Source organism: Heptranchias perlo, chromosome 7 (genome assembly GCF_035084215.1).
Source record: "Heptranchias perlo isolate sHepPer1 chromosome 7, sHepPer1.hap1, whole genome shotgun sequence".
NCBI classification, from domain to species: domain Eukaryota; kingdom Metazoa; phylum Chordata; class Chondrichthyes; order Hexanchiformes; family Hexanchidae; genus Heptranchias; species Heptranchias perlo.
In genome coordinates this window covers 84317584-84330808 of record NC_090331.1, presented here as the reverse complement: position 1 = coordinate 84330808, position 13225 = coordinate 84317584, and the positions used below count along the sequence as shown (strand labels likewise).

Genomic DNA, 13225 nt, shown 5'->3' with positions numbered 1-13225 from the left:
TTTGCTTTCAATTCCACCAATGTTTTATTTCCATTTTAAGTTCCACCCTAGCATGCAAAACTTTCTCTTCAAGAGAACTTCCTTTCATGTTGTCCTGTTAAGTATCCTGGTCAGATGCACCTCAAAGCTCCTCCATGTTGCACCATCAAATACACCATGGGTTAGATGCAGAGTAAAACTTCATCCACACTGCACCCAGCATTCACGGCCACATGAGCAGCACTTTCCCATTTCCCACACTGCCCGCCTTGTAGCCTGTGTGAGTGAGACTGTCAGTTGAGTGCTATCAATTCCTGTTCACTTAAAAAAAACTGTATTAAGACTGGCTAAACTCATTTTACTTAGAACCCTTAAAGTGAGCAAAAGGGAGAAGACTTAGATGCCATTAGTCCAGTTTATATTATAAATTGTGCTAAAGTACTAATCTACTTGACTTGTCCAATCCCACGTTTCTTAGATTTTTACTACACTCAATATATCACTTTCTCTTAGGCCATTAGTTCCTTTTGAAATGATTTTACTTGAAACTGCAATTGTGTTTCAGTTAGCTGTTAAATTGGCATCATCCATTTAATGACTTAATGCACAACAACTCAACTGTGGTTGACTCTCAACTACAGAAGGCCATAAACTTGAGTCTCAATGTCGGCTGTCATTCCAACCGGTCCATCTAGCTAAAATGTTGCACTCAAAGTTATGAAGGGTTTTGATGGCGTAGCAGGGTCAATGACCAGAGCACACAGATTTAAGATAATTGGCAAAAGAACCAGGGGGGAGATGAGGAAATTTTATTTTATGCTCCAAGTTGTTATGTTCTAGAATGCACTGCCTGAAAGGGTGGTGGATGCAGATTCAAAAGTAACTTTCAAAAGGGAATTACATATATACTTGAAAAGGATAGTGCTAATGACCCACGGTGCCTCATGGATACTCAGTTTTGGGCTACAAGATCTTTCCTCAGCCTGTCCCGCTTAGCACAGCATTAGTTCCACATGACACAATGGAGGTTGCCCTGACAAGACTTTGCCTTCACAAGGATTACGCACTGGTCATTCCTGCCAATGGACAGACGTGTCTGCAACAGCTAGGTTCTCGAAGATAAAATCAAGCGAGTTATTTCCTCGTTGTGTTTCCCTTGCCATCTGACACAGGTGCAATCTGGCAGCTATGTCCTTCAAGACTTGGTCAGCTCAATATGTGGTGGTACTACCAAGCAACTCTTGGTGTACATTTTATGCCCTTGCTTCTCTCAGTGCTTCCTCTAAGTTTTGTTCAACATGGAAAGGCTCTGATTTGTCATTTGGTGGGGAGACAGGTGATGATCATCAGATTTTCTTGACTTTGTTTGACTTGAAGCCACAAGTCATCCTGGAGTCCAGCATTGAGGACTTCCAGGGTCATACCCACCTGACTGTAAATCACTGTGCTGCCGGTAGGACAGGACATACCCAAAGATGGTGACAGAGGATCCTGGGGTGTTAACTGAAAGCGATAGCTGAGTACACCAATGCAGTCCCTCTCAACTTGGGCACCAGATGTTGGTAAGAAGGACTTTGCAGGGTTGACTGGACCGAAATTGCCTGAGTCTTGTCTTGATCCGATGAGTAGGTCATTGACAAAGATCTGTCCAATATCTCTCTTTCTATTTTTTTTGCGACTTGCTAGGTCATTTCAGAGGGCATTAAGATTCAACCACATACTGTGAGGTTGGAATCACATGGAGGCCACACCAGGTAGGGGTGGTAAGTTCCCTTCACTGAGTGACATTGGTGAGCCGATTGGGTTTTATGACAATTTGTCAGTTTTCATGGTCATTTTCCTGGTGCTAGCCTGGTACTGTAACCACTAAGTTACCATACTTCTGTCTGGCTATTTTAAAAGGAACATTGGTAGCCAAATGAAAACCACGTTCACTTTTATAGCAGATGAGTATAAATTTTGAGCTGGAGGGCTGACCAGTTTTCAAATTCTCCTTCCTCAGTTCTGATGACTGCAATCATTATGTCACCTGGCAGTTGTTAATGATAAACAGCATCTCATGGGGAAAGTTATGAAGAAAATAAATAGAGGCTTTTACTCTGAATCATTTTATTTAAAACTGTTTTCATTTGTATCCAGTAGTATATATAATCCACAGAACTCTGTTCTCTTTCTCCGCACACCCCCCCCCACCTTTTCTTTTTTCATTTTCCCTGCAGTTGCCGTTCTTGCTTCGATCCAGACAGGGGAAGTTCAATTCTTACTATGAAGCTAAGCAGGCTGCCACCGAATATCAAGCTGCCAAGGAGTCCCTGATCAAAGAGTTCCAGAAGGGTGGATTAGGCATGTGGGTGAAAAAGCCCATTGAACAGGATCAGTTTGTTCTGTCTGTCTGAGCCCAGAGGAGTGTTGGGATTTTTAAGGATGCAAAGCTGCTGGAATTCCATGTGTCAGATGTATTTATTAACTTGTAACTTTAAGCTAATTTTTTTTTAACTTCCTTTTTTTAAAAAATAGAGGCATCCCTTTTGGCTACCAGCTAGATTTTTAAAGTAGCACAAAAATTGCTGTACACAATACTTGTTTTAATTGGCCTCAAAACTAGAGGGTAATGTCAGTAATTGAAGCCCTCATTGTGCAGCATTGGCCATATTTATGAGCTAACCCTAACCCTGAGCTTTGCTGGCTTAAAATATGGTGTGGGTGTGGGTTTCTGGAAGGACAATGTTGAGTTCTGTTTCTGAAAATATAATATACAGGAAATAACCTGTGCAGTCATCACAATGTTTAACATTTAGAACTGGTTTTTATGGTCTAGGTTTTGCAATTTAGCACTTGTAAAGGGAAAGAGTGTGTGTTGTGAGTTCAGGTACAAAAGTCAGCTTGTCAGATTCGTGGCCCACATGGTTTTCTGATGGAAGATCAATTAGACAGCAAATTGGGGCTGACTTGCATGCCCGAATTGCCGCCATCCAATCCTGTTACGTGAAGCTCTACACCAGGATAATTTCTCCCTATATATGTTCCCAGGTTAAACCTCTATAACCAAAATAATAGGCAAAACCCTGACAAGAAATGGGATTTAGAGGATGATGTGGGGCCTCCTGTAAAAATCCAGGACAGGGAACAAAATCTAATGGTCCCTTTAGAGAATGGGAAAGTGATGTACATAAGTAATCAGAATCATCACTGGGTCCATACAAACAACTGTACTACATTTATTCAGCAGGTCCGGGATCCCCTTATTTTTGACAGCTGCTGCAAGTATCTGCAAATAAACTGAAGTGCTGTATGTTTTCTTCAAGAACAGGTCATCAGTTTTATTTAAAGACTGAGTAAGTCTTTTCATTGATTCTTGGTTGCATCTCTTCCAAGGTGATGCAACTCATTCAACTGAGGCGATTCTTGACTAGTCTTTAACTATGAATTGTCCCGGCAGATTCAGCAGTGTTGTGTAACAGTTCTTTCACTAGGAGTAGGAACAGCTCAACAAGAGTTTAGCATCACAAATCAAAGTCCAAAAAATTGTATTTTTTTTTAAAAGTAATGAAGTGTTGAAATACATTTTGTCAAATTTTAAATTGCAACCTAGCCTAGCCATAAAAGGGATGCTATTCGTCTATATGTGTACCTGCTGCTTTTTCCCTGTTCTTTCTTCTTGCACGACTGTTAATGTGTTTATATGTTGTGTAAACTGGAATAGCATATGCTTTAATGCAAATGTTCCTTACGTTAAACCTTTGCAACTGAATGAAGGTAATCGCGAGTGTAAAGGGTCTCATTTTTACTTGACAGTACAACAATCAGTTGTATCTCATTAAAGGTCAGCGTCATGTGTGACAGAAATAAAAGGGGATGCAAGTTAACAGTGATTGGAGCACTTGAAAACTTGTTGAATTACAAGTGGAATGATTCTAGTTATATGATTTCATTTTGGGGCTGGCATCGGTTCTCATACATTCAATATCCTCGACCTGTGATGTTTTGAGCTACAGAGTTGCTCACAGTGTGTTACTGTCAGTGTTTAAGAACCAAAGTTATAACAAATACAATAAATGGCTGTGGTTTAGTTCCAAGGCAGTTACACAATCAGGAGGTTTTGGTGGTGGCATAAACTGAGTGCACAGTTCAGGTGTTCCTTCTTGGCACTTTTACATTAATAGATCGGGTCCAGGAGATTGAGATTCAAATGACCTGCAATTCATGCTGTGCACTGGGACTGCTCCCTCTGTGCGCTTGCTGGAGACCAGTTTGTAAGCTGGAGACCTACTATTTTGCACATCTGCAAGTTTACTAACATCGAGGATGGTTCAACGTCTTTAGCTTTTCCTTAAAAAATAAATGAAACCGGTAGACTAATAATTGTAGCCATGTAGTTAATACTTAAATTGTAGAAGAATGCTGCTGTTACTTCATGTCAGTCAGTATGGTCATGATACTGGCCTGGGAACCCGTGCAGAATAGGATGCTGACATGTGAAACTGGCTCTCCTTGTTTAGTGACCAGAACAGGAGATGCTTAATTCAACAGATTGCAAGACCCAAGATAAGGTGGATTTGCAGTGCTGTGGGAATTCTGGAGCTTTGGGTCCTTGATACTTGTCAGTGCGGAAGTATTGTGTGTCACTGCTGATAGTACTCACTCAAGGTAAAGGTACCCTTTAACCTCACTTGTTATTATTGGTTAAATTATCTATTATACATGCAGTTATCAGTTTGCCTCTTTCAATTTGAGCCTTTGCTTAGCTGAAACCACAGCTGCTGTTGATGCTGTCATCATGATTATTTTGAAGTGAGCAGAACCGAGTCTATGGTCACGTCTGACATAACTAAGTGTAAGTTATTGAACGTGTTTGGATATTCCAAAGCCGTTTTCTGAGATACTGAATCGATACTGTTTATATAATATACACACACAAGTGCTATATCAGTTGCTGCTTCATGAAAACCCTGCTTCCAGTAGCGAATCAATCAGTAGTTTCAATGCTGCTGGAGCCAACAACTTGGCAGTATCTAGTTAGCTTTTTACTGCTGCTTAATATTTTTATGATTAAAATGATGAGGGTTTCTTTTTAAATGAATGAGCTATGTGTTTGAGGTTCATCTGTCCGTATTTCCTTGCATAGCTAACTGTTTGTACTGTATTAGGACAAAAAATGGGTGGGTTGTGCCCAACTGCTTATCAGGAGATGATTAACAAATAACTTAATGCTCCATGTGACTCCTGCTTCCTGAGCATGACAGAGGCAGTATTGGTAACCATGCAAAACATCCCACAATGGTCCCCCCCTCCTCTTCCCTTTTTGTCTAAGCCACTTTTAAAATCAGTCACGTTTATTCAGTTACGTCCAGATAAAAACTACGGCAAGTAATGGGGAAAGTAGTGTAAACCAGCTCTGGGCACGCGAGTATTTTCAGTGGCAATGCTTTTAGGCACATAGGATTTAGTAATGGACCCTGATAATCACCAATACTCTGTTAGTTTAGATCTTGGACCAAAGTCTGAGGTGAGGTCCAGTATTTTTTGAGTTTAACATCCTAAGCAGACGTAAGATTTGCCGGTCAGCTGGTGAACCTGATTCTTTCAGAACTCAACATAATCTGTTCATCTCTGGAGATATAGGGAGATTGTGTCCAAGTGGGGCCTTATGTTACTCCCCGGTCAGCTGGACCACAAAACAGCAAGTATGTAGAAGCTGTGATACTGTCTGCCATCTTTAACAGCTGTTTGCTCTGCGTGAATAACCTGGAGCCACTCTACCCCAGCCATGGATGAATGATGGGGATGGCACTTGGAAGTTTTCTATTCAAGGTGGCCCAGAGGAGGAGACTGAGACTGTGTGATTCACATTACTTGAATTGTACCATTCTGAGTGGTGTTGATGGATTTGCAAACACTTCTGTCCTTCCATGGGGAGAAAAGTAAGAAGAAAAAAATGGCAAGGATTTGACTGTGAACTCCATATTAAGATAGAAAATAAGTGCTGAAATGAAATAGGTTAATACTGTAGAATATAAAAATGGGCTAGAATGCTGATTTCTATGACTAATACTTTGTTAGACAATGTAAATGGGTATCTAATGAATAAAGGAATCAACTGGCATAGCCAGCTAAATTTCAGGTAGAAGGAGTTTTACTGTAGTAATAAAAATAGAAATGGATTTCAAACCTGCATAAACTAGTTGGTCCCTCCACTCCACTGAAATTCCAGTTCACAAGCCTTTGCTTACAGTTTTACTTGAGTTTCTTGTGTTAAATTCAACTTAATTGTTGTTTCCACTTGAGGGGGAGTCCAAAACCAGGGAGTCATAAATATGATAGTCACTAATAAATCCAGTAAGGAATTCAGAAGAAACTTCTTAACCCAGAGAGTGGTGAGAATGTAGAACTTGTTACCACATGTAGTAGTTGAGGCGAATAGCATAGATGCATTAAGGGGAGGTTAGATAAGTACATGAGGGAGAAAGGAATAGAAGGATATGCTGAAAGGGTTAGATGAAGTAGGGTGAGAGGAGGTTCGTGTGGAGCATAAACACCAGCATAGACCAGTTGGGCCAAATGGCCTGTTTCTGTGCTGTAAATTCTATGTAATTAACTGGAATCATTATTACAATAATAGAGAAGCAGTACTGTTGTGTTATTTCTTAAATTAGTAGATCTGGTATCCCGTGGTGAACCCTGTCCACACCACATGTATCATCAGAAATATGTGCTCTGTCGCAGCGGCCCTGTCTGGACTGAGATCTTATTGTCAATAATGTGGTGAATTTTCTCCACACTATGTGAGTGTATTGTCAAGTATCTTGCGGTGAGACCTTTCCACATCATGGGGACTAGAAGGGGGACTATGTGTGTTTTATTGCCTCAATGTTCTCTTCTGTAAGCTTATTTTTGTCACCTTTTTATATTTTAAAAGGAACAATCGCTTAAACACAACTTTCAATGTCTTCTGTAAAGCAATTTTGTACTCGGCCAGTGGAAGCTCCTCAGTGTATACAGTGTTTGTTTGATTTACCTTGACTTTACAAATCAATCCTGTTACAATGTCATCCATTTTATAATGGATAATAACATTCCAGTAACAAGCAAAAAGTATTAAATAAAACTGAACACTTAGCTTAAAAAAATGTTGCAAGTGTTCAAAATGCAACAATACACAATATCAAACTGGTTGTTGGATATAATGGCCACAGCAATATCCAGGTCACTGGATATTTTGATTTGTTCAGTTTGGAAAGGGAGGAATCTTTTGGTGGTCTCTCCCTTCCACCCCCTCCCCACATTGTCACAAACCTCAAATAGTTTGTGGTACTTTTCCAGCATTCATCAGTTCACCGGCTTTGGCTCTAAAATAGTTAAGGTCAGCTTTCACATCCATGAGCAGGGAACTGCCACATATCTGTGCATTTGTTTCAGCCAGTTCAGTGTCAATCGTGTGATCTATTTTTGGGGAAATTTAATGAGATGGGAAGGAAGGCAATCATCAGCAAACAAGGGAGAGCATTTCAGTTTATGGTCAGGTTTTCAACTCGTTTTGAGTGAAAAATCTGTATGATCAAACATAACGACACCAAAAAATTCTGCTGTTGAGTAAAGTGAATAGAAATTGTTCCACTTGACCAATGTAAAGTCAGCAAGCAATTCCACGGGCAAATTGAGGTAGAAAATCTGTTTAGAACAGCAATATATGGGTAGAACCAGGTCTATGTGCTGCAACTTTCAGCTGTGGAGTTTGTAGCGAGAAGGACTGCACTGGTTGGGAGCAATGAGGAACCCCTGGATCTGAAATCCATAAAGTTTGTGTAGGAGACTATTACTTGTAAATTAAGCACAATGTCTACAACTAGCCAAACCTGACCAGATATAGGCAAAAGTTTCACTGTTAAAAGGCTTGCAACAAAAAAATTGGCCTTTAATCAACAAATGTCTAGAGGAGCATCGGTGAACGGTAGAACCTCAAAGTATTGTCAAGAGCACAGCAAAAAGAAGCCTTACAATTATTCTCTTCAGAAGCTACTAGGTGTTTGGGAACTTGAGATGAAAAACACTAGATTCAAGTAATCAACATTTGCTGCATCTCTAGTATTGATATTGTGCTTTTTTTTATAAAGCAAGTACAATATGGACTAATATTAGAACTATTACTTCTTTAGAAATATATTATTGTATACATCTGTGAGGAAATGAAAATAATGAAGCTGGAGTAATTCCTTCCTGACACCAACATTTTCTTGTATAAATTGATGCATTTAAAATGCCTGGTTATCCACTGATAAGTTACCTGCACCTGCAGCAACTCCAGTAACCTCCACCCTTCAGAATAAACATATCGTTATCACCTTGCAATTGTCAGCATGTCAACAAGTTAACGAAACATTGATAATATTCTCTGCAACTTGGTGCTTTAGTGGCACATAGGAAAATTAAAACTACTATCTGAGGAAGTCATATTGGGCAAGGTCATTACAGGTTGCAAGCACCTGAACAAGAGAATGTGGGCACAGGTGACAAAGAAAGAATACTAGTGTAGCCACAGAATATCAATTCTGGCCAGCTGATCAATTCCACAATGCCATGGATAAAAGAATGGAGAACATCCTTCATCACAATGGCCTGTTTAACTCCAGGATGGCTGAAATGCGGTCCACTGTAAATAATAATTTCAGTATCCTGGTGCCAGTTTTTAAATCATTCAGCACTAAACTAAGGAATGATTAACATCAAATCAGTTCTTCGGGAAGTGCATTGCTGAGATCAGACAAGGGTTGTGATCATTTGTGAGGGAAAATTTGTGAGTGCTTAAGGGTATAACGGACTGGTTTCTACCAACTGCTTACCCATCTTGTATACATAATTAATTGTAAAAATCAGACTTTTTTTTCCATTTATACAGTGCCTTACCATTTTGAAATGTTTAAGCACTTCACACAGTGAATTACATTTTTGAAGTGCAATAATTACTGTTGTGTAGGCAAACCATTCTATAGGAAACCTTGGGACATTTGAGAAGACAGTAATATTTGTGCAATTATTTGTATTTTGCCCTTATCTAGTCCAAGCATATATCCACAGAAGCATATCAAATATACAATGCTCCCTCCGTGAAAATGTATTAGAACACTTTTTTTTCTTGAAAAAATGCATAGACAGCAGCCTCTATTACTTTTGTGTTTATACATATTTCACTAATTGAACATCCTCCTATTGGTATAGATCCTTCTTCAACTGGTACTGCTATACCAAGAGATTCAAGTGTCACAATCCTCTATTAGTGTGTGAGATGTACAGGGACAACTAGGAGTGAAGCCAAATTGTACAAACATTAGGTATGTATTGTGTACACATTTCAAAATTTTTAATAATTGGCACAGCATTTTTTGTTGATTCATACTTCTAAAATCTGAGAAATCATAAATTTAACTTTAATGTGAAAGAAATATATGGAAGGATTTTTTTGGACATTCTGTTTTGATATAGATATATTCTAAACCACATTTACTAAGCAGCACTTATAAATGTGACAGTTAATCAAAATTAGAAATCCTAATGATTATTTGGGAATGTAGTAGAGATTGTTCAGGTGAAAGGCTGTCGATGAGATGAGACCTGGCCCCTTTCAGGGCAACACCTGTCCATGTGAGCACTTCTAACTTTTTCCATCTGCGCATAGACTCCCCTTCTTGCAGCAGGTATGCATCAGGGAGCAAATGGCAAACATTTTGAATGCATTTTGGGGGGGTTGTAGTGATATGGCATCATTATTATAAATGTGTGCTCTGCAACTCTGGATTCTTTCGACTCTGATCTCTTGTGCAACCCTTTCACCCCACTGTGGAGGCAATTACCATCAGTCACCTAGGCCCCACACTCTGGAATTCCCTCCCTCAACCCTTCTGTCTTTTTACCTCCGTCTCTTTCTTTAAGACCCTTCTTAAAGCCCACCTCTTTGACCAGGTGTTTGTTCAGCCCTTCGTCAGCACAATTCTTTTCTTCACGCCTCTTTGAAACGCCTTTCTACATGAAAGGCGCAATATAAATGTAATTTGTTGTTGGATGTATGCGCTTACTCTTAGAATTCTGGAAAGTTATACAAGTAGTAACATTTTACTGTTGCATTGCAAAACAACTTGCATATTCAGGGAGTGGGATCCCTACCTGTTAATATAGACTACAGGATTATTGTAGCGTACAGTCCAAGGCACTACACAGGCTCAGTCCTTGCCCTGTTTGAATTCACAAAGCTTAGCAGGGTACTACAGAGCAAAGTATAATCTCTTGAAGAAGCTTAGAAGGACCAAGGGGCAAAGAAATTCAAGACATATCATTTCAACTGTCGTTGTTGGATGCTGTGGGCTTCATCGAAACTATCTAGATCCGTAGCAAGCAAGTCTGATATACTTTTAATGGCCTTGATAAGTATCTACCTCTTCATACACTGTTGTTTAGATAGATCAAGATCTGACAGAATAGGCCTTAATACCCCTTAACTAGGAATTAGTGTCCTCACTCTCATTCTATACTGTCCATGGATGGGTTTAATGCTGCATTCCTCAGCAAGAACAATAGAAAGTAATTGTCCCATTTAGCAACATCTTGAGAGAACCTGGGCAGAGATTCTCTACGGTTTTACAGCATATTTCAGTTAGCATAAATAACACACATGTCCAAACACTGAACTTGTAATGGACATTCTTCATTCAGCATCCTCCACACACTGCTAGAATTGAACCATGAGGTGGGCAATGCTCCCTTATGACTTCATTAATGTTGGGCAGTGCTGACGGTCCAGGTGCTGCTGTGAGGTGTGAAACGGCTGTACAGACATGGAATAGAATCATACAGCACTGAAGGAGACCATTCGGGTCATCCTGCCTATGCCTGCTCTTTGCAAGAGCTTATCCAATTAGTCCCTGCTTTTCCCCATAACCCTGCAATTTTTTCCTTTTCAAGTATATATCTAATTCCCTTTAGAAAGTTACCACTGAATTCGATTCCAGCACCCTTTCAGGCAGTACATTCCAGATCATAACAACTTGCTGCGTAAAGAAAATTCTCCACATCTCCCCCCTGGTTCTTTTGCCAGTTATCTTAAATCTGTGCCCTCTGGTTATTGACTCTCCTGCCAGTGGAAATAGCTTCTCCCCTATACTATCAAAACCCTTCATAATTTTGAACACCTCTATTAAATCTCCCCTTAACCGTCTTTGCTCTAAGGAGAACGATCCCAGCTTCTCTAGTGACAGTTCGTTTTCCCCAACCAACAACAAGGCTTTACCCTCGAGTGTGCATCCCATTGTGGTTAAGTCATGTGACCGTCTTTCGTCCTGTTTTTGTTTGCATTGATTACGCCTGCTGCTTCACTTAGCACAGCATAGATAATTAAATTAAATGTCCCCTGTTCCACACCTATGGGTGCTGTGTGACTTTTGTGCCATCTCAACTTGAAGAAAATCCAAAGGGCACAACCGGGTGGAAAATTTACTGTCAGGATCAACTAAAAAGCCCAACGCCACGACTTTTAGAAATGTTTCCTTAATTACATGAAAAGGCATCAAGAAAGTGTCACAAACTGAAAAAGTAATGTTTTGTGCGTCAGGTTGCAACAATATTTTTATTAATTTCTTCTCATTTTGTTTGTGTAGAGCTTAAGTTCTTAGATTGCCATGTTTTCAACACTGAAGAATAAGCTTAGGAATAAAAAATTCTAGTATGCATCTCCATTCTAGTATTTTAGGTATTTCATATAATAGACAAAACTAATCAGGCCCTGTTAGAGCAATTAAGTTACACTGCTGTATAGGCATAGTGGAGTTGGGACAGTGCGCATTGCAATAGATTAACCTGACACTGAGTTAACCACTGTCCAGCTGTCTGATGGGATAGTTTGGATATAATAAATCTGACAGCTGGATATTTGTTTCATAATCAAACAATTCTACCTAGTACAACAGTAAATAACATCCCGCCTTCAACCTACAGAGGGAAAATTATAACTACTTTTTTTTTTAGTTACAATGTTTAATTTGTTTGTTTGTGTATATCTTGCTTTAATAAATTCCTAGAATAGAACAATACCGTGGCAGTGAAAAATATCTATTGGAGCCACAGTGAAAAAGGAGAGATATGGGGGAAGAAATTGTTCAGATGAGGGAAACTTGCCAAGTTGTGTTTATGAGATTGTTCACCTTAAGAGCCCACTGTAACATTCCACTGTGTAATGAACAGTTTATACTGTAATCACTGCATGAGTACCAGCACTAATACTGTACCACTTCACATTAACAATCCCAGCATGATTCTCTGTTACGTGTAGAAATGAAATAAAAATAAATTACATCTGACTTCTAATCTGTGTTGTTGGTGTCATTTTTAGGGTGTGTTGCACATGTATATGTAAAGCTTGTGGTGCACTAAACACAATGGTTTTTAATTATTGACATTTTGCATGCCTATAAGCTTAGGTTGGTGTGTTGCATTCTCTGTCTGTGTGTGTGTTTTTATATTTATTTGTGTACCATAGAATATATATACACATATGGGTTTGTTTGTGTTCTATATGTAGACTTTATATAAAACAAATCCCCTCCAGTATTCTCCTCCTCCTCTCCGGAAGACACTGAACTTATGCAGTGGTACAGTTGCATAAGCTGGTGAGTATCCTCTGTCACCCAAATAGATATTCTTCAGATGGTGAGTGTCAGCATAGGAAGTACCATAGCCAATTGTAATCCCTCTACCTCTGTTCCACTCAATCTACCTAACCGCACATACTAGAACCTTCCTGGTCTTATATTACTCAGTTCCACATTAGAGCATTTAACAACTGAATTATTGGGGTGCAACTGGGTTTATTTTTTGATGCATTCCACACGAACACACAGTAAGTTCATTGGTGTGATCATAACATAATTGTAGGTGAGGAAGGCTATTTGGACCATCTTAATATATCCATCCCAATTAACTCTGCATTGATTCATTTGGTTGTTCCTTAACTATTTCCAGGTTTCTTGCCTCCACCACTCTGCTTGAAAGAAAGACTTGCATTTATGTAGCGCCTTTCATGACCTCAGATAGTCCCAAAGTGCTTTACAGCCAGTTAAGTACTTTTGAAGTGTAGTCACTGTTGTAATGTAAGAAATGCGACAACCAATTTATGCACAGCAAGGTCCCACAAACAGCAATGGGATAATGACCAGCTAATCTGTTCTTGGTGATGTTGGTTGAGGGATAAATACTAGCCAGGACA

The 13225-nt window shown here is 39.4% G+C and overlaps 1 protein-coding gene across 2 annotated transcripts in view; it reads left to right on the top strand.

Annotated features, from left to right (window-relative positions):
* The window catches only part of LOC137323918 (double-stranded RNA-specific editase 1-like), a 271806-nt gene extending 259479 nt beyond the window's left edge, over positions 1–12327 (top strand). For both annotated transcript variants that reach the window (XM_067988003.1, XM_067988004.1), the window contains one exon: positions 2199–12327. In XM_067988003.1, the coding sequence (XP_067844104.1) occupies positions 2199–2375 (177 nt within the window). In that variant the 3' untranslated portion in view covers positions 2376–12327. The remainder of the gene's footprint in view (positions 1–2198) is intronic.
* The last annotated feature ends 898 nt before the right edge of the window (positions 12328–13225 follow it).